Source organism: Lynx rufus, unplaced genomic scaffold, assembly GCF_022079265.1.
Source record: "Lynx rufus isolate CCGP_SWC_20201006 ecotype Redwood Valley unplaced genomic scaffold, mLynRuf1.p SCAF_8, whole genome shotgun sequence".
NCBI lineage: Eukaryota > Metazoa > Chordata > Mammalia > Carnivora > Felidae > Lynx > Lynx rufus.
In genome coordinates, this window is record NW_025814896.1 from 134196389 (window position 1) to 134216559 (window position 20171).

Genomic DNA, 20171 nt, shown 5'->3' on the forward strand with positions numbered 1-20171 from the left:
GGACATTTGACCAAAAAAAGGATCAATCTTCTTCAAAACAAGTATCAAGGTCACGGACGACCAGGAGAGGCCTCACAGAGTGAGGGTGACTCTGGGGCCTGCGAGACTCACATCTGGAGCTGCCTCCTCAATGCCTATCGTGCAGCCTGACTTTTCTTCTCCAACCGCCAAATGTTTAAAGGCCTCGCTCATCGTGATACAGGTCCCACTAGCCTGGTCAGCAGGCGGGGGAGAAACAGAGAGGGTGACAGCCTCGTTTCCTGAGTCAGGCACAATCGGAAGTGAGCCCAAACCCCAACCTTCTTGGGATGTGCAACAAACCAGGGTTTCACTGCTCTGTGGCGGCTCCCTGGATCACTCCCGGGGTCTGGCTATTTTTTGGAATTCTCTGAGACAAGCAAAGCCACACAGCACTGGGACAAAGCATTTTCACCAAACTACCCTCAGGAGAGTAACACCGTTTGAAGACTACGATGAGAAATTTGTAGGATCGGGATTCACTCTACTCATGGAAGGAGAGCGGGAAGAAGAAGAAATGAGCTTTTCTCAAAGAATGACAATGGATTCCGGCACATTTATGAAGGCTCCTCAAACCGAATTCAGCAAGGCCTTCTGGGTGTCTGAGGCAGGAAGCCGTGGCCTGAAGAGGTTTATCATGCAGCAGGTAGTAGATCAAAGATACTGAAGGCATCTTGGCAAACGTCAGCCTGCCGGAGCGCTCACGCGAAACCAGATTTGCACAGGCCCGCCTTCCCACACGTCCCAGGAAAGCGGTAACACACGCCTGCCATCTACCGACCCTCCTCGGTGCCTGACCGGAAGTTACAAGCGTGTGGGCTGGAGAGTGTTTCTGGGTTGTCTGCAACAGTGGAAGAGATGCTCCCATGACTCTCTCATGGGAGGTCCCCAGGGGTGCTGAAGGTGCCCGGGGGCAAGCTGACTGGCACCCAGTAGTTAACGAAGCTTGCCCGGTTGTGCACATATCGGGGGGCAGATGTGAACGCTTCTTAGGGACACGGGGTTTGAAGCAGGATAAAGTCAGTTTTTATTTTACAAATTAGTCTGGAATCTGAAGGACAGAACAATGCCCAAACCCTTTAGGCACATCACACTGCTCGACACTCTCCTCCAAATTAGTACGGTGCGGATTAGAACAGGGAAACCAGGGCACGAGGGTAAGCTGCCATGGGCCTCTGCCTCCTCACCCAGACTAGTGGAGGTGGTAACAATTACCTCGTAAGCTTGCTGTGAGCAATAAATTATACCGGAAATAACTCCCTAGGCCTCAATAGTGTAATCCAACAGACATCTCAGAAAGCAGCCACTCACACTCTGGGAAACTGAGGCAAATAAGAAAGCACCCACCTTCCGAAAATGTATGGTACAGACTTTTCCTCTATAAGTACAACTCTTGTGCCCAAATCCCTCGTGACCCTCTTGTGTAGGGGTGCCGGCCCCTTCCTTCCCCCAAACTGTAACCCTGGCACCTAAACGGGCCAGGAACAAAAAAGGCCAATGTTGTTTCCTTTAAAACACACTCGTCCGTTCCTTTTTCCTTAGGGATGCCGAGTAGACACTCAATACAGCAGATGGTTCTGTGGTCACTCTGTCACGTGTGCCACAAAAGAAGAAAGACGTACGGAGGCAGGAAGACTAATTCTGTGGTGGGAAAGCAAAACGATTTCAAAAACCAAAGTTTCCAGGGTTTTGCCGAAGACCTCATCACATTAGCCGTGCAGCATGTCTAACATCACCCAAACCACGGAAGCCTGGATGACAGAATCGTCCTTTTTTATAGTTAAGTGGGGGGATTTCAGGCTTGAGGGCCAGCCCAGTATCATCTCCGTGTTTACAGGAGCCCACGAGGAGAGCGGGGCCGCCCTCAGCGTCAGGTCCTACACTGGACACCAGCAAGCAGACAATTATGAGTGGAAAGAAGAAGGTGTGGATGTCACTTGAAAGGAAGGCGTTTCTCCTCGACAATCAATTCTCTGAAATGGGATTGATGCCCCAGCAGCCAGTTTAATTTCTCTGTGGAGCAAAATCTGAGAAACAAACTTACGTGAAATAAGGTCAAAACACTTTTTCTCCTCGGGGTTGGTCTTCACTTGACAGGTTAACAGGTTGAGCTTCGCGGGAGGCCGGTTAGCCTGTTTAGAAACAAAGGAATGGAGATGGGTGGGAAGGAGGACAAAATCATACCGCACCATTCTCACTAAAATACAGCAAGAACAGGATTTCCACCAGTTTGCAAAAAGATCGCTTTCGGAAGGCAGATTTTGTGTAGGAAGACACAACACAGGCACGACACAGGGTGTCCTTGAATCTCAGCTCCCCAGAGGGCAAGCTGCCATTCCCTGGGAGGGACACTTGGTGGCCCACACACCCACCCGGCCAGGGGGACAAGGGCTGCTGGCTTTGAGGTCGACAGCACTGGGCTTCCTGAGAGCAAAATGCTCCACGGCTAAAGCTCCGAGACATTCCTACCGATGACACAGATGGTTGGCTGGGTGACTTGGGCACCAGCTCTATTTCTGGTGATCTTAAAAGTGTTTCCCTGAGTGTAAACACTTGCTTCTAAGGAAAGAAATCTCACAGCACAAAAATGACAGAGAAATAATTTTCCCTACTTTTTGAGGGCACGGCAGGTAATAGATAAATAACGTTAAATGCTAAACATCTGTCACTTACGTTTCAACAAAACCCAACTCATTCATATAAATACCCTGAATCTCGGCAACACAGTGGCAACAAAAGATCACAATTCGTTTCTGGCAGACAGGTCTCAAAATGGGTATTTTACTACCGTTTCAAAAACTACCATAGGTAGTCCAAAAGCAAGCAAAGATCAAAGGATAACATAATTTTAGGGGGAAAAAAAACCTGTGACTATTCAAATGGCAAAATGTCTCTCAGAAACCTTGGAGAACTCTCCAAATATGAATGGGCTTATCCTACCCACCTCCCAAGCTGCTGAGGGAAAGACTGAATAGAATACTGTATATGTGAACCTCTTGTTCAACCTCCTGTGGCTGCCGGCTGCATTTACAAGTTGTAAAGGCTTGGATCTGGGATTCATCGAAAAAACACACATACGTGCATCCACACCTGGGTAGTCCCGTGAGACCTTCATTCATTTACAGACCCCTTTCCACTCAACTCACAGAGTCCGTGGTAGAGGCAGCATAATCCCTGTTAAAACAGGACGGATCCTTACAGTGCAAACAGTTTGGGTTTGATACAAGGAAGGCGGGATGAGAAGGTGGATAAACAGGGTGGACCAGACTCTCCTGGCTTGTGGGATGTCGGCCTCATCTCTTATACGAAAGTCACTGGATGGTCTCCACCATAGACGCCTAACAGAATCCTTGGATCATCAGAAATCAGCATTTGTTTCAAGTTATTTATTTATTTATTTATTTATTTATTTTGAGAGGGGGGAAGGAGGGGCAGAGAGAGAAGGAGGCAGAGAATCCCAAGCAGGCTCCTGGCTAACAGTGCGACTTGGGGCTCAAACTCATGAACCATGAGATCATGACCCGAGCTAAAACCAAGAGTTTGACGCTTAACTGACCGAGCCACCCAGGTGCCCCAGAAATCGGTATTAAAAGACTGCAAGTTCTGTCTAATCTTGCGAACCTTGACAATTCCAAGTGGAAGTATCATCAATCCAGTTTTGGATCTTTGCCAACAGAATTACCTGGCTCATCCGGGAACCAACACACCGAATGACGTATTTCTGCAGCACCAAGTAGGAGACCACACCACGACGTGACCACGTATTTTACCACATAAAGTCTGCGTCTGTACCATTACCTCCTGTGATGACACAACCATATGTATGTGCATTTAGGGGACATTCCTGGCCTACTTCCAAACTGCGGCCGTCCGCGGGGTCTTAGACACAGGAACAGTAAGAGGGGTTGGTGAACTCTGGTAAATACAGAAACGTTTTCACGCACAAGTGCTCTAAGTATGTTTAGTAAATCAGCTCATTTAATTCTTCTAACTGACCTTTGAGGCAGGAACCGCTCCAGTTTTACAGATAAAGGTACTGGCCCACACAGGCTAATTAATGTGATGGACCTTCTTTTCTACAGCTTGGGAGGCAGTGAGGCCCCATGTGAGCCCGCCAGCCTGGCCTCGGAGCACAAGCTCTTAACTCCTGCTCCCGCCTGCCCTCTGCATGGCTTTCTGTGGGAAGCAGTCACCGACCTGGACGTATCAGTGCGTATCTCCGGGTGCAGCAAAGCAGCACAACCGAATTAATACCAGCCCTGCCCGGGCCCCTCTCGCTTATATTCTTTCATTTTCCCCGCACCACGGGGAAAGCTGTCCCTTCTTACTGAGACAGCTACCATCAAAGACAGACTTCGTCCTTCACGGTGTACGAACACCACAAAACATGGGAAATATTCGGTGCCTACATATGAAGTCGGAGTAATTATAAAGGCACAGAGGTGGCTACGTGTTAAAAAGAACAGCGGTAAGAGGAGGTCCACAAAATTTAGAACAGCCGATACCGCTTTAGAGGGCCAGCTTGCATGTTTTACATTAATCGTTGTTTGCTATTTGTCCAGCCAGATTACCAGAGCTGTAAGAAAAATCTATGGGAGAATATTTTTAAACGGAGAAAACTCTACCCATTAAATTCCCTCTCCTGCTGCTATTTGGGGAAAATGGTGTCACCATTTAATTCAGCTACAGAATGGTTCTAATTCATCAGATACCAGAGCTCTCCAAGGAGTGGGAAACAGAGACCCCTAGATTGCACGGATTAGTAAATATGACTGAAGGTGTGGATTATTAGAGTTCCTATCATTTTAATCATGCCATTCTATTTTTTTCCCAATTTGTCAGGCTTTTAAAGTTTGTGGGTTTTTGTTTTTTTTTTTTAACATTCATTCATTTTTGAGAGACAAAGCATGAGCAGGGGAGGGACAGAGAGAGAAGTAGACACAGAATGGGAAGCAGGCTCCAGGCTCCGAGCTGTCAGCACAGAGCCTGATGCGGGGCTCAGACCCACGAACTGTGAGATCGTGACCTGAGCCGAAGTCACTTAACCAAATGAGCCAGCCAGGGCCCTTAATAGGTAGTCTGGACTCTTCATGACTAACAATCATTTAAAAAAGAAATTTAGACTGCAGAAGAACCAGTGGACATTTCTTGCAGCTTAAACAGTCCCCAGTCCTTGGCAGTATGGCAAAGCGATGCATGCATTTGGCAAAGGTGATACCCAGTCAGTTATTTTGTCCCAAGGATCACTTTTCCCAGTGCCAGAAAACACAATGAATCTCAGCGAATGGGGAACACCAAGTAGGCTTTCAGCGAATGCATCAGGATGTCATCACCGTCCCTCTGCTAGAATACAGAGCACGCCGTCTCATTTCCCGAAGGCTGCCAGCTTCCGGGGAAGAAACCGGTTTGGAGAACATTGCAAACACACACCCTGTGCTTCCACAGCATCGAGATCGGATTCTCCACCGAGGGCCAGATCCTGCTCTTAGAGCCCCATTTACTCAGTCAGGTCTTTGAACCACTGTCCTTCTCTCCCCCGATGGTAAATTTGCCTCCTCAGGGAGATGCTGGCTACCTAGGTAAGCCACGCAAAGAGCCAAATGCAAACGAAATCACACAAAAAGGCATCTCTCAGATCCCTCTCTCGGCAGAGGTTAATTCACACCACCGCACGTGAACGCTTTCTAGGTGCGACGGCACACCTGTGTGCATGTGCGCGCACGCATGTGCACGCAACAGGCAGGATGCACACAGAGGAAGGAGAAAAGGAGAACTCTGTGGTATACACACAGCTCCTGCCATAGTTAGTACCCCTCTCGTCTTCCGGGCCAGAGCCCCCGCCTGCCACTCGGCCGGGCTGGAGGCAATGTCTGCCCCAGCAGCTCCCAGCCTGGGCTGCTCAGGGCAGTGTGAGTGAGTTATACAGAGAGCACGGATTCCCTAGAGAGGGAGCCCCCTAAACACAAAGCACTTACTAAATATGCAAGTTGTGTGGCAAGCTGAGCCGTCAGCAGGCTACTAACGCTAGTTCTCACTGCACCATCTGCCAAAGACTGGGGCAGCCCACCAACGTCCACAGGAAACCGAGTCTGCGTCTTCCAGAGAGAAGTACGGGTAATGGAAGCGACAGGAACCCAAGCTGACCCTGCCAGCAAGGGAGTACTAGGCCTGCTTTCACTTCCGTCACGGAGAGAGGACCGCTCACTGGCTTAAGCTGAGGCCCTGGGTCCAGGAGAACATGTTAATGAGGCAAATATGCCAAATGACTGAAGAGCTGTGAACAAGCATGAAATGAAACTCAGTCTTGCTTTGTCAAATTTTCTGCATCGAGGCAGTAAACCTGAGTTAAAACAACCGAGTGGAAAACCATTTGAAAGCAAATCACAGAATCATAGGTGTTTAGAGCAGGGAGGGAACCTGGCCATCACCCAGTTTAAAGTTTATTCACTTTGAGAGACAGAAAGAGAGAAAAAGAGAAGGGGAGGGGCAGCGAGAGAAGGAACAGGGAGAGAGAATCCCAGGCAGACTCTGTGCTGTCAGTGCAGAGCCTGATGCGGGGCTCAATGTCACAAACTGTGAAATCACGACCTGAGCCGAAACCAAGAGTTGGACACTTAACCGACTGAGCCACCCAGGTACCCCTACAGTCTTGATTTTGAACAGGCGTGGTGGTGACTGAATAAATTTGCCTCCCTGAATCTACAGCACTCCTCCCCAGACACACAGGCATGTCTATATGGAGAGCACATCACATCAGGGTCCAAACTCCAGGGCCCCAGGAGGGATGTCATGACCATGAAGGATCCAGTAACAGCTCCATATTAGAAAAGAGGAATGACCTCTATTTGCCTGGGCAGAAGACACATTCGGCCCCCAGGCCAAAGGGCCAATGAGATGGCTACAGACACTTGACGTATGCTAGGTCCCAGTCAGGGACGATGAAGGGGCCCCAGGAATTGTAGGTCCAGTCTTCCCATTTCCTTCCAGAGTACTGGGAAGAGCCCACACTGAGCCGTGACCTGTCTACAGGAGCCTGTGCTCCTGCCCAGCTCGGCCTGTCACCAGGGGAACTGGTGGAAACCAGGGGGAGGGGAGGAGACGACAGAGACCCAGGGTCATGTCCACTCCCATCCACCCACAGCACGGAGGCCGCCAATATGCACACAGCACCAGGCCTCCTGCTTGGGGAACAGAAATGCAAGGCACCACCCATGCCGCATTCTCATTAGCACCAAAATAGCAACAACTCTGCCTTTAGACATTTCCAAAAACGTCTAGCAGCCTATGTGGTATTTACCAGATTGTGTCATACAGTTAAGGTGACAATATGCCTGAGCCACTGTGAGAAAGAGGACTGTGGTGTGAAGGGCTGTGTTTGTAACTGTGGTTAAAATCCTCGGTTTCTGAGGGGCGCCTGGGGTGCTCAGTCGGTTGAGTGTCCGACTCTTGGTTTCAGCCCAGGTCATAATCTCACGGTTTGTGAGATTGAGCCCCGTGTCAGGCTCCCCGCTGACAGCACGGAGCTTGCTTGGGAATCTCCCTCTCTCTGCCTCTTCCCCTCTCGTGCATGCTCTCTCTCTCTCTCAAAATAAGTAAACTTAAAAAAAAAAAAAAAGTCCCCAGTTTCTGAAAGCTGGATTAGTAAGTCATCTTACTCTGACTGATTTCTCAACAGGCTCAACATACAGGCCTCAGTTTCTTGCAAGGACTCTTACACACAGGATGACAGAAAAAGGACTTGATGAAGGTTGGACGCCACGTGTTGGATTTCTATAATATTACTGAAGTTTCCCTTCTCTTGGATTTCGACTTCCCAGAGTCCTGACCACTTGAACGCTTTTCCCTTTATGGAGAAGTAGGAAATCTTCCCAAGTAGGAAGTTTAATCTCCAGAGACAAAGACAGCTGGGAAGTGGTGTGCTGTTGGTTTCTGGAAGCGTCTGGCTTCTAAAAAAATTTTTTTTAATGTTTTTATTTATTTTTGCGACAGAGAGAGACAGAGCATGAGCAGGGGAGGGGCAGAGAGAGGGGGAGACACAGAATCGGAAGCAGGCACCAGGCTCTGAGCTGTCAGCACAGAGCCCGATGCGGGGCTCGAACTCACGAACCGTGAGATCATGACCTGAGCCGAAGTCGGACACTTAACTGACTGAGCCACCCAGGCGCCCCTGGAAGCGTCTGGCTTCTAAATGACCTGACGCGTCAGGTATTCCTAACTCTGTCAGGCAGCGAACGACACAAAGCTGTCCCTGGCCAGAGAAGCACAGACAGGGGGCAGGTGCACCGAATCAAGAAGGACCCCAAACAAAACTCTCCCAACAGGAAGGCCTTTAAGAGGCAGGTGCAATGCCGTCCTGGGCATGTGGCTTGTATCACTCTCTCACCTCACTGCAGCAGACCGAGAAGTAAAAGGGAATACTTACGGTGCCGTGGGATATGGTCAGAAAACCGTTTTTAACCGAACACTTCCTTTTCTGCCACACTTTTCGGATCCTGACAGATAAATGGGGGGCAAAAAAAAAAAAAAGCAGACTTCAGCAATTTTGGACACGGAAGGGGAACACGCATTCAAACTCCAGCAGCACATTCCGCTTACCCATCGCTCTTCTTGTACAGGCTGCCGTTCCGCTCGGTCCCGTGCTCTTTGTTTCCCTGAGGCTGATGTAAACTATAGGCTGTACTCTGGCGAATTTGTGACTCCTAAAAATGGTCAAGAAGTGGTTTTTAACCCTGTCCAGATTCCAAGCTTAAAAAAAGCTGTCCTTAATTTTTTTTTTTTTTTAATTAGAGACATGTCACCTATCACCACACCAAAAAATGGACAGAAGATTCATACCCAGGAATTCATAAATGTCACCTACCAGGCTGGAGAAGGAAATGTCAAACCAGCATCCCCCAACTGGCTGAAAGAAATGAGCCATTTGGAAGTTACAGATTTTGCTTAATTATGAGCCTTAAGTCCCCGATAATGGCAAGAAGCTCTTGGTGTGGCAAAAGCAGTCCTCAAGGAGAAAAGTAACCTATGTGTTAGAAAAAGCAGCACTTTTAAGCAAGAAAAAACCCAAAACAAGGTTCTACCCCTGACTTTAGGCAAGTTACTTAAGCTCCCTGCCTCAGTTTGCTCCTTGGGAAATAGGAAAACAATACCCAGCAAAATGGTAAATACAGCAAGGTCTGAGTAAGATGACACGTGTGACCACCTGGTACATAACAGGTATCGAACCATATTCCCTTCCTGACCCATCAACCCAGCAGAGGGGCCAGAGCACTGGACCTAACTGCCTTAGCCTCAGGGTAGACAGGCCACTTGCTCGGCTGAGAATCTGGCGGAGTCCGCCACACGGGGGGACTCCAGTCTTCAGCTTCTTAAGGGCAAGGGCCGTCAGTGAAACCCTGGACATCCAATGGGTGCTCAACTATTTGACAGATGGGATCGGAAGCCCCGAGCTGTGAGTGGGAAGGAGCTGTCCAAACTAGCACTGGAATTCTGGCAGACATAAGGAACCCAGGGGGAGCAAAAGACAAACAGAGTTCACAGGCCGGCTGTTTACTGAGAACCTCCCACCCAGTCCATTTCATGACGGAGGAAATAGAAACACAATGAGAATAAGAGATCTACTTAAGATGCAGAGCTTGTTAGGGCCAGAGAGGAGAATGGAAGGGATTGCCACCTCCCCCTCGAAGCTCTTTCCATGAGCCCTCACCATGAGCCCTCACCTCGTCCTGAGACACGAGGGCCATGTCTCATCTCCACCGTCAAGCAAGTGACCATCCTTGGGGAAGCCAAGGCCAAATGATGCCAAACAATGAAGAAACTAATGCATGACAATCAGTGTTATCCAAGCCAAGAATACAAGTGCTCAGGAAGTGAAGAGCCAAAGGAGGAAACCATAGGAGTCTAGAGAGAGTGAGTTTTCAAGATGAAAGTCAGAACAGGCAGAGAATCGGGGAGGGTAGTGGTAGCTGTGGTCATCCTCCATGGAAATTAGAACAACCAATGTAGCTAAGGTAAAGTGGGCCCAGTGGTTGAAGACAGACAGGCTTGAGTCAGAGTTCAGACTTTATCTGAAAGCAAGAGCAAGCCACCTGGATTCCTGACAGGTCTAACGGTTTTTGAAGCATAACATATTTAAAAATTTGTTGAAAATTATCTATAGTTTCTTTTGTCATTTGTACTTTAGATGTCACATCTAAGAAACCATTGCTTGCTCCAAGGTCATGAAGATTTACGCCTATGTTTTCCTCTAAGAGTTTTAGCTCTTAACAGTTAGGTCTTTGATCCAGTTTGAGTTAATTTTTGATTATGGTGTGAGGTAGGGGTCTGAATTCATTCTTTTGCTTGTGGCTATCCAGTTGTCCCATCATCATTTGTGAAAAAAACCATTCTTTTTTCTCTGAATTGTCTTGACTCCCATGTTGAAAAATCAATTAATTGGCCATAAGAGTTAGGGTTTATTTCTGGACTCTTGATTCCATTTCAGTGATCTGTAAATCTATCCTGTGTCAGTCCCACACTGTCTTGATTACTATAGCTTTGTGGGGACTGAAATCAGAAGTGTGAGTCCTCCAACTTCTGTTCTTTTACTGTTTTGGCAATTCTGGGTCCCTTGTGTTTCCTCATGAGTTTCAGAATCAGCTTGTCAATTTCTGCACAAAGGCGGGGGTGGGGGTTGATAAAAATGGCACTGAATTTGCAGACCAATCTGGGGGCTCTGGCTGTCTTAAATGTATTAGATCCATCGTTCCATGAACATGCTCTATCTAGCACTGACTTTTTTTTTTTTTTTAACTGTGAAATACATCTGGGACAACTTTGCAAAAAAAAAGAAAAGTAAAAGAAAATCTTGATCTGAGAAATCAATAATGGGCTCAGGCATCCCATTACTGAATTGACCACAGAGCCTCAACAAGCAGACCGAAAACAGGAGAAACGTCCTCATTCTTCATAGGGAGTTCACGCAGCACTCCTGCCTCCAGACAACTGGGGCAAACAACTCATTCATCAGGTGAGGATAGTGCCAGTTTCCACATTCTCTCAAAAGGGCAGGATATTAGCACTAGAAATCCAGAGCAAACCCAGCTTTAAGCATCACTGGGAATGAATGCAGGGGAGGAGAAACAGAAGTGTGCTCACCTCTATGAATCTCTGCGCAAGACTAAAAATAAACCTGTCAAAAGACTAAATTGCACAACCAAGAAATACGACTATTGATTTGGGGTGTGAGGAGGGGGGACGGAGCCTGCACAGAGTAAATGGTGGAGTCATGTGATAACACTGCTCAAAGTGTTCGTGCCAAGCATGGTGATCAGAGCCCTCACAGGCCTGAGGCACAGAATAAGGGGCTTCCTCTTTCCAACAGAATTGGACTCTCTACCAGACGTTAAGGAAGAAATTGCCGTTTTTATTCTTTAGACCAGGCATTTCTTGAATCAGTTAAAAAGTGGAGGAAAATCTGAAGCTGTACAATTTAAAATGTGTACATCGGAGGAATATAATCCATTTGACAGAAAACTGAACCTGCTCTCGCACTAGTTATCTCACCAACTTCAAGGTGACTTGTAGGTGATCCAACAAAACCAGCCCTCCTTCATCTGCTCATTCAGGTCATTTTGTTCACACCTGGTCAAGTGAAGGGGTGACAAATGAAGTCCGCCTTTTCACATAACCAAGACTGCAATTCAATGGAATATAATCCGAGGGAAAAGAGCCTTTACTTCTGGGGAGAAGGAGAATCTAACATAGACAGAGGTGACTGGTGGGGGGCAGGAGTGGGAGAGACTCTTGGAGACTCTCCATCATACTCTGTAGTCTCCCAGAAAGCCAAGGATGCCCTAGGATCTGACTGAGTCTCACCACATGGAGATGTTGTCTAAAGCACATAGGTTAAGTCGGCATTTTATGGACCTTCAAAAGGCTCTCCTAAGATCTGTCAATATGCACATATCCTCTATCCTGCGACATCCAGCCATGTTCTCGGATCCCAGGCACCATCCATGACCGTAAAGTCTGTGTGGCCGTATGAAATATTAGCCATTGGGTCCTGCCAAGGCAGACTGCCCAGGTGAGCAGAAGACTTAGCATTTGAAATGTTTGGGAATAGGGGAAAAAAGAGTGATGATGTTGCATATGTTATACATATAAAAGTTTACTCATTAAATCAGAAGGATCCCCAAGGTCCCTAAGACTCTAGATCATAAAAACATACACACTTTATCTGTCCACCTCTTAGGAATTCTGTATTCAGACAATTCTTGCGATGAATGGATTGCCAAGGGGTCACCCCTGGACACTGAACATTTCTCTACCAAGGGAGCGCTGTAACGTCCACGTATCTCCCAAGTACGTCCAAGTACCTTCTCAGGCTACGACAGGTATGTCCACCAAGTGGACACAACCTGGAGCAAGAGGCTTTGCTAAGTAAGCATGAAGCTGTGGTCTAAGAACAGTGTTTTCGCTGGTCTCAATACCACACATTCCCCATTATTTCTGGATAATTTTTAAAAAGATTCTGTCTGATACAAGGTATTATTAAAGTCATATAACCTAGCTAAAGGGAATACGCTTGCAGTGGAACAGACCGGGCTTCAAATCCTGGCTCTAACACTACTAAGTGGACCCCGGCAAATACACTTTTCCCCTCAGACTGAAGGCGTAAACGTGGACTGTGATACCACCTGCCCGGCCAGGCTCTTGTCTGCGTTACTGCTCACAGCTACAAGGTGCCCAGAGAGACCTGTGAAGTGAGGCAAGTAGGAATGGCCAAACCACAGAGCAGACCCCAGGAACGGTGAGGGCTCAGGCAGTCAAGTGCTAGTGAAGGCAGGGAATGGGGGAAGTGGGCGTAGGGGTCAGTCTAGATTGGGGTGTGACGGCTCCTAGGTCAGAGTAGGCAGGGGGCCAGTCATGAAGACAAGATGCCAGATCACAAGCCGACACTGAGGGCCAAGGTGGCATTAGGATGACCTATCAGAGACAACACCACCAACATCCGTCTGTCACTCTCCAACCCACCAGCAGTGGGGAATTAGGTATTTTTTTTTTGCTCACTATGGTTCCTCAGCACTAGGAACACAGTATTTACTGAATGAACGAACGAGTGCCTGTTTATCAAGACACTGTGTTGAGTGTTTTATAGAAACTATCCCTTAGATCTCATAACAACTGTGGGAGGTGACAGTATTATTTCTGATTGACTGATGGAGAGACCAAGGCATGGAGAGGTCGGGAACCTTGCTCCATGCCTTCCTGGTAGGAAGCAAAGACCCACGATTCATCTATGCTCTTCTGCTCTGCTAGACAGCTACCCAGGCGAATTTTCCGTCCTGGTCAGAAGCTGGCCCACCTGCCCCACCTGCTGGGACGCTATTAACTCCGAATCATCTTCCAAACCCTCATTCCTGACACACACCCGCCTACCCCACGCTAGGGAGACACCCATTCTTGGACTGGCCTCCACTGGAGCCATCGTCACACTATACCCCAATGACTTTGTGACCCACTCCCCGATTATGAGCCCCATAAGAGGTGAGAGCTGTATCTATCTTATTCTGTTTGTGCACTGCGGTGCCTAGCTTAACATCACTGCTAAGGAAACGGGAGTTGACTGTGTGACTCAAGGAACGAGTCTTCCACGGAAGGCGCACTGACGGCCAGTGTCAAGCCACCTGGGAGCTTGGCAGGAGAGGCCAGGAAGTGGACACCTGGCCAGAGGGTTGTGACGAAGGCCAGATCCCGGCATAAGAAATGCAAGCCTAGACCAGAAAAGCCAGCGACGGAAGAGAATTATGGCCATCGTGGGCCTCTGCTCCCTGGACAGTGCATACTATTCAAACACACTCCCACCACACAGGGACACTCGAAAAGGGGGGAGTGTAAAGCTGACACGAAGAGAGACCACAGTTGAGGTATCCAAAGTGGGAAAATCACTATAGCTTCAGCACCCAGGCTCCCAGAGGCTGAGTCCTCCCCGCCGGAGGGACGAGCCTGGGTTCTCGACATCCAACGACTCAGCACCCACATGCCAACGATGAGGTTCTGGCAGAGAATCTGCGAACACTGCCACAGACCTGTCCCACAGGACTCCGCGGAGATGGGACGTACATGGGACGGGGAAGCAAAAGGCTGATGCAAAAATCAGCAGTACTGAAGGGCTTTAACTTCAGAGAAGGGATCTCTCCCAAGTGTTAAAACTGTGGTGCGTACATAGGTGCTCACTATACATTTTTTTTTAACTCTTCTGTAAGTCTGAAAAGTTTCATAGTAAGATAGTAGAAAAATCAAACAGTAGAATCTTCTCTACAGAGAGCAGAAATACGAAAAAATAAGCATGTCAGTGATTCGGAGGTGTGGGGGCGCTGGGATCATAATGGCATAGTCTCCTTTCCAAAATGTAGCCACAGGGTGACAAAGAGAAGCAGGCCAGAGCCACCATATGCAAGAGCCATGCTCTTCATTTCAACCAAACGATTAATGTTTGAGATTTAAAGGAAGGCAACAGGAGAGGGGCTCCCACCAACCATCAATGCAGTTTCCTTGGGGCATGTTACCTAGTTTTTATGAACTGAAATTATGGAGTAAGAATTTTCATAACATTAAATAAAAACCATAAACACCAGGGCGCCTGGGTGGCTCTGTCAGTTGAGCATCCCGCTCTTGATTTTGGCTCAGGTCATGATCCCAAGGTTGTGGGACGAGCCCATGTTCGGCTCCCCACTGAACATGGCACCTGCGTAAGATTCTCTCTCTCCCCCTCTGCCCCTCCCCCCCCTGCTCTCACACACTGTCTAAAATAAAAACAACAACAAAAAAATGTCAATGCCTTCAGTTTTCTAAGTCACAGGAAGAATCCCAAGAAAGGGGTTGAGAGCTAAACAGTGCCCAACGTTTCATTCTTGCTGCAACTGGAAGGATATGAGACAGACCCCCCCCACCCTGCCCAATCATAAACATTATTTAGAAATATATAAAATTCCACTTCTACACATTTGCTTCTTCCTGGCAACTGTGTCCACAGACCATCCAATCTATGGAATGCATCATCAAAAAGCAATGCAGAGTGTAATATATAGTACAATACGATCACAAGCAAGCGCCCGGAGAGTTCGATGTTTGGGCAGAAAGCTGAAGACGAGCGGTAGAGAGGGTTCTTATGACCCCTGTGTGCAGCAGGGCAGCTGGGCTGGTCCACAAAAACACACAAACACAACAAACTGTAAAGACTTCTGATCTCTGCTGGCAGACTTGTTACACTTCTCTGTAAAGCTATAAATAACCAGCTGACAACAGCCGGTTTTCCCAAACCTCCCGATTCCACACAGCCAAAGTAAACACGGCCTTTGCACTGCGCCCAGAGGACCACTCAACTCCAGCATCTGCTCTCCTTTATTGTAAACCTGAGCTTCCCTTCACGGGACCGATACTCCTTTCCAGGCAGGAGCAGCTCTGAAGCACTCCCAGCACCGCACTGGAGGGCCGGCTGCCTCCGTGGCAGTGGGGCTCCCACACCCAGCACCACCCTCTTCCAGTCATGATTGAGCCCGCTCTTCTCCCCACACTCCAAGTTCTTTTGCTCCTTCTTATTCTTCTGCATGTAGCCCATGTTTGGGAATATCGAAGTGTCAGGATCTATATTCCGCAGACTGGAAGGAAGGGAGGCAGTCACCATCCTGTGGGTAACTTTGAGCACTCTCACATAACTGCGATCTGCCAATCTCTCACTTAGCTGACCCGCGCTCACCAAGAGCCTAGCGAACGAGCAATATGGTACAATGCGATGGCTGGCGCAGAAGGCGGGAGGGCATCCTCAAGCTGCTCAAGGTCTAGCTAGAGAGAAGAAGCATCTGTGCACTTGAAGACACAGCCAACAACCCCAAAAGAAAATATCATGATTGAAATAACACGAACTCAGATCACTGGAGCTGGGGCGAGCAGAGGGGGTCTCCAGAGACAGGTCTGGGGATGGATGAGAAGGACATGGAGACTTCAGCTAGGCAGTGGCGGGGTGGGGCGGGGGGTGGGGCGGGGGGGGGGGGCAGAGTCACTTCGCGTCCACAAAGGAACAGCAGCAAACGCATAAACCGTAAACTTGGAAATTTTCCATTTCACTAATATTTGTGCATTCAAATTCTTTAGCCTTTAATAAAACCCAGAGAAAGGGTTAAAATGAAAAATACCACTGGCCACTAGCAGATGCGTGGAAGAAACTAATTTTTTAAGTTTATGAAGAAAGCATGCAAAACTCTCCAATTTATGAAAATACTGAACTACTTACTCTCCTAGACTTCGGTCACAAAGGTAAATGCATTTGGGAGAAAAACAACAATATTCAGTTATAGTACAGGAACTTAAAACAGAGCACACGAAACTGCCCACCACGAACATCATGTTCTGAGTAGTTCAACAGTCATTCGTCTAAACTCTACTAGTAATACATTCAGATAACAGTCCTTTATGGACAAGGAAGTGGACAATGTTAAATTTCCCATTATAATATCCACTCTGTAGTAAACATACCATATTAATTACCTTAAAAATGTACTTGTTGGTATTTTTTTAAACAAGCCTCCAAAACACAAACTGTCACTGTGAACGTGTCAGCATGAACAAAAGGGAGTACAGGACAGAGATGAGGCCAGAGAAACTGAGGTTTCCTGCTCATCCGAATGCAGCTGTAAAAAAATGTAGCTCCCCATGTTCTTCAGGGCACAATCTCAGGGCTGGAGGCCTAGGTGGCCACCTGTTACCTGCTGATGCCCCCGAGGACAGACAGAGTCCACAGACACGGGGGCACGGAAACCACAAAGTTCCAGGTAGAAAATCAACAGCATAAATAGCGAGCATCTGAGTAACGGAGATGTTAAGAGCTACACCCACAAAAGGGTTTATATGCTGCTGTGAAGGCCACACCTCCAGTAAATGCCTCCCCCATGAAATAAGCACATCTAAAAAGATGGTTTTATAAAACCAAACTCAAAGAACAAACTAAAAGTTCGGTCGTAGCTGATAGAGCCCCAGAGTGAACTGTGAGCCTCCTGGAGGATGCTGAAAGTCACGTTCTTGAGTCCCAAAGCCCCTGCGACACAGGTATAAAAATATCAATCTTTCAAAATTAAATCCCCTCACCTCTTTCTGTTCAACCTGCAAGGCTGATTTCAAAATATCGCGAAGCTGTATCAACTGCCTTCTTTCTTCATCCTGGGCCTGCTTGATCTTGAAAAAACAAAACAAAGCGGAGAGAAACATGACTGAGGTACAGTGAGGCGCTGGGGCTCATAGGGCATCTCCACATAAGCGCCTCAAATGCTCCCCCCTCCGATCACACCCTCTCGCAGCCAAGACAGAGGACGGGAACGGGGGCTTCCATACTCCATGAGGCATCACGAGGCCGTCAGCGTCCGGGTAGCACGGCACGCAAACACAGGGGCACACAGAAGCAGTGTGGAAGTCAAAGCATGTGCTGCATAAAAACCACTTCAACACTAATGTGGGAGGGAAGCCACTTACTGTGTGAAGGTCTGTTGAAAGTGTCTCAATGGAAGGCTTGAGGCTCTCAACTGCTTTCAGTCCATCCTGGAAAAAACTAAGAGGAAAAAAGAAGAGGAAACAATGTTGTTAGATGGAGAAAATACTTCTTTAAAGGAAAGTGAGTGAAATCGTTATGTAATTCCTGGCGGGGGTGGGGGGGAAGACTGAGGGACCCAAACTTTAAAATGTCAGGCAAACAAAGAAGAAAATCACATTTAAAACTGCACGAAGTGACAGAAAAGGAACGGCAAGAAAGTCTACGTGTTTATCATTGTTCTTGACGCAGAGGAAAGGAGCCCTAAGTTTTCTTTTTTAAAAAAAATTTTTTTTTCTTAACGTTTTTATTTATTTTTGAGACAGAGAGAGACAGAGCATGAGCAGGGAAGGGGCAGAGAGAGAGGGAGACACAGAATCGGAAGCAGGCTCCAGGCTCTGAGCCATCAGCACAGAGCCCGATGCGGGGCTCGAACTCACAGACTGTGAGATCATGACCTGAGCCGAAGTCGGACGCTCAACCGACTGAGCCACCCAGGCGCCCCAAGAGCCCTAAGTTTTCAATGTATAGCGGGAAGCAGGAACCTCCTGGCAGCAGGCAGTAAGGGCTTTGGCTCAGGAATGGAAGCATGTGAGGTCAGAAAAGCATGGGGTGCAAAGAATAAGACACTGAAGCCTCTTCCTTCACAGTTAACAGCAAGTAGAAAAGAGAATGCAGGGAATGGCCATGCCCCATCTGCAGCGTAGGGGAATGTGGCTGCAGAACTGGACCTCAGATAGAAAAAGGAAACTTTTTGTTTTAAAGCTCAGAACTCCACGTTTGTGAGGTCATTTATAGTAAGTGAGGCAAGAGATGTCACAGAAGGCAGACAAGTTTTCCTGCAGGAACAGTGAGCAGATGCTCACCACTGCTTCCGAAGCATGTTGTGTACCACCCTCTTGAGAGAAATGAAGAAATCGCTTCCCCACAAGCTCAGGACAGAGTTCAAAACCTGTCATGAGACCTGTAGCACCCACGTGCTTTGGCTTCCGCCTGTGTCTCCAGGCCTCAAGTAGCACCATTTGCCCCTTCCATTCACTAGATTCCAGACCTACCAGCAGTCTATGGCCGACAGATCCCTCCTGCCTCAGGACCTTTGCATATGCTGCTTCTGCTTTCTAAAAACCTCTCCCTGCGAATATCTTCTGTTTTGCCTGGATTATTCCTACCCATTCTTCAAGTTTTAAGTTAAATATCACTTTGTTAGTGAGGTCTCCGTGCTTTAAAAAGAGTCTCCTTGCTATATTCTCTGAGCATTCTGTCTCTTCCTTCAAAACCCTTAGCACAACTAGCATTACGTAGTCATTAGTGTGTTTGTTTAAAATACACCCACCCTCCCTTAGATCTGAAGTTCCAGAGGGTAAACACACGGTATCCACAAAGGCTCGCACATTTCAAGCACACAGTATTTGCTGAATGAAAAAACAAACTGATGAAGGGAGGAAGGACTCTCCAGCTTTGGCCGGATGACTGGAAGGAGACGGTCTTCAAAATGTGATGTGCGTCTCACATGTGTTCACGTGAGGTGATGGTTATTCCTTCTAAACTCAGCAGCTGTCCTGGGGGACTTTCCCTGGTGAAGTATGGAATGGACAGGAGGGGCTATAAAGGCAACGCAGCGTGACATTTAATGCGGTAATTCCAAGGGGGAAGGGAGAGGAATATATACGGACGGAATGTGGGTTATGAACCGTTCCTAGCCAGGCAGCAGGAATCGCAGAAGCTGTGCTAGAAGCTGTGCTGTTCTCGCCTGAATTTGCACATACAGGCGTAATTCTTTGTCCTATATTCTCATTCCCGTATTTTACCGAAGTCACGTCAGAGTGTTCGGAGGACTGCTCCACGTGTCTGCGTCCACCGTCAGGGCAGAGGGGCCGTGCCTTCCACCCCCTGCCACCACGGCTGGCAAATGACAGGCACTCCTCTAAACTGGAAAGGAAATCAGGAAGCACACACGCAGGAATGGGAAACTGAGCTCCTCCCCTGCTGTCACGAACTCCTCTGGTTCTCATGCTTTGCTCCGGTTACGTTTTTTCTTTATAGAAACTATCTCTTCAATCACTCCAAATTCTTGCGGAACAGGTAGAAAGAGAGGGAGAGAGAGAGGGAGAGAACACCAGGATGAGGAGCCAGAAAAGTATCACAGAAGATGGCACGGAAATGGTCCTGCTCCTGGGGACCCACGAAGGGGAGCAGGTGCACAGCTCCAAGAATCTCTACGCCTGCAACCGTCCGTGGAGAGGAGAGCCCTGTTGTGGAGGCAAGTACTCAGAACTCAGAGAACTCAGAGAACTCAGAGTACCCAGAACTCAGAGTACAAAGAACTCAGGGTTTCTTGTCACACATGTCATTTCCAGCATGACCCTGGATGGTGCGCTGGGAGTAACGACACAAACTTGGGTTTAAGATGTGGTTCTTATCTTTGTAATCACCCAGCCGATCTTGACCATCTACTTAGAACACCTCCTCCCTCTGACTGTCAAAATCCCTATCTTTCTGTACCCTCCTTTTTGAGGCGTGTTTTGGCACCTCAGTATACCCTCCCAGGCCTCAGGGAAAGTGTCAAAGAAAAGGGCCGTCGCTGCTTCATCACCTG

At 48.0% G+C, this 20171-nt stretch overlaps 1 protein-coding gene across 1 annotated transcript in view; it reads right to left on the reverse strand.

The window, feature by feature from the left end:
* ASAP2 (ArfGAP with SH3 domain, ankyrin repeat and PH domain 2) overlaps positions 1 to 20171 on the reverse strand; it is a 146216-nt gene that overhangs the window by 41837 nt on the left and 84208 nt on the right. Inside the window, exons 8-12 of the mRNA XM_047068041.1 lie at positions 17521 to 17596; positions 17140 to 17226; positions 8614 to 8717; positions 8441 to 8510; positions 2063 to 2150 (exon numbers count right to left, since the gene is read on the reverse strand). Coding sequence (XP_046923997.1) covers positions 2063 to 2150; positions 8441 to 8510; positions 8614 to 8717; positions 17140 to 17226; positions 17521 to 17596 — 425 coding nt within the window. The remainder of the gene's footprint in view (positions 1 to 2062; positions 2151 to 8440; positions 8511 to 8613; positions 8718 to 17139; positions 17227 to 17520; positions 17597 to 20171) is intronic.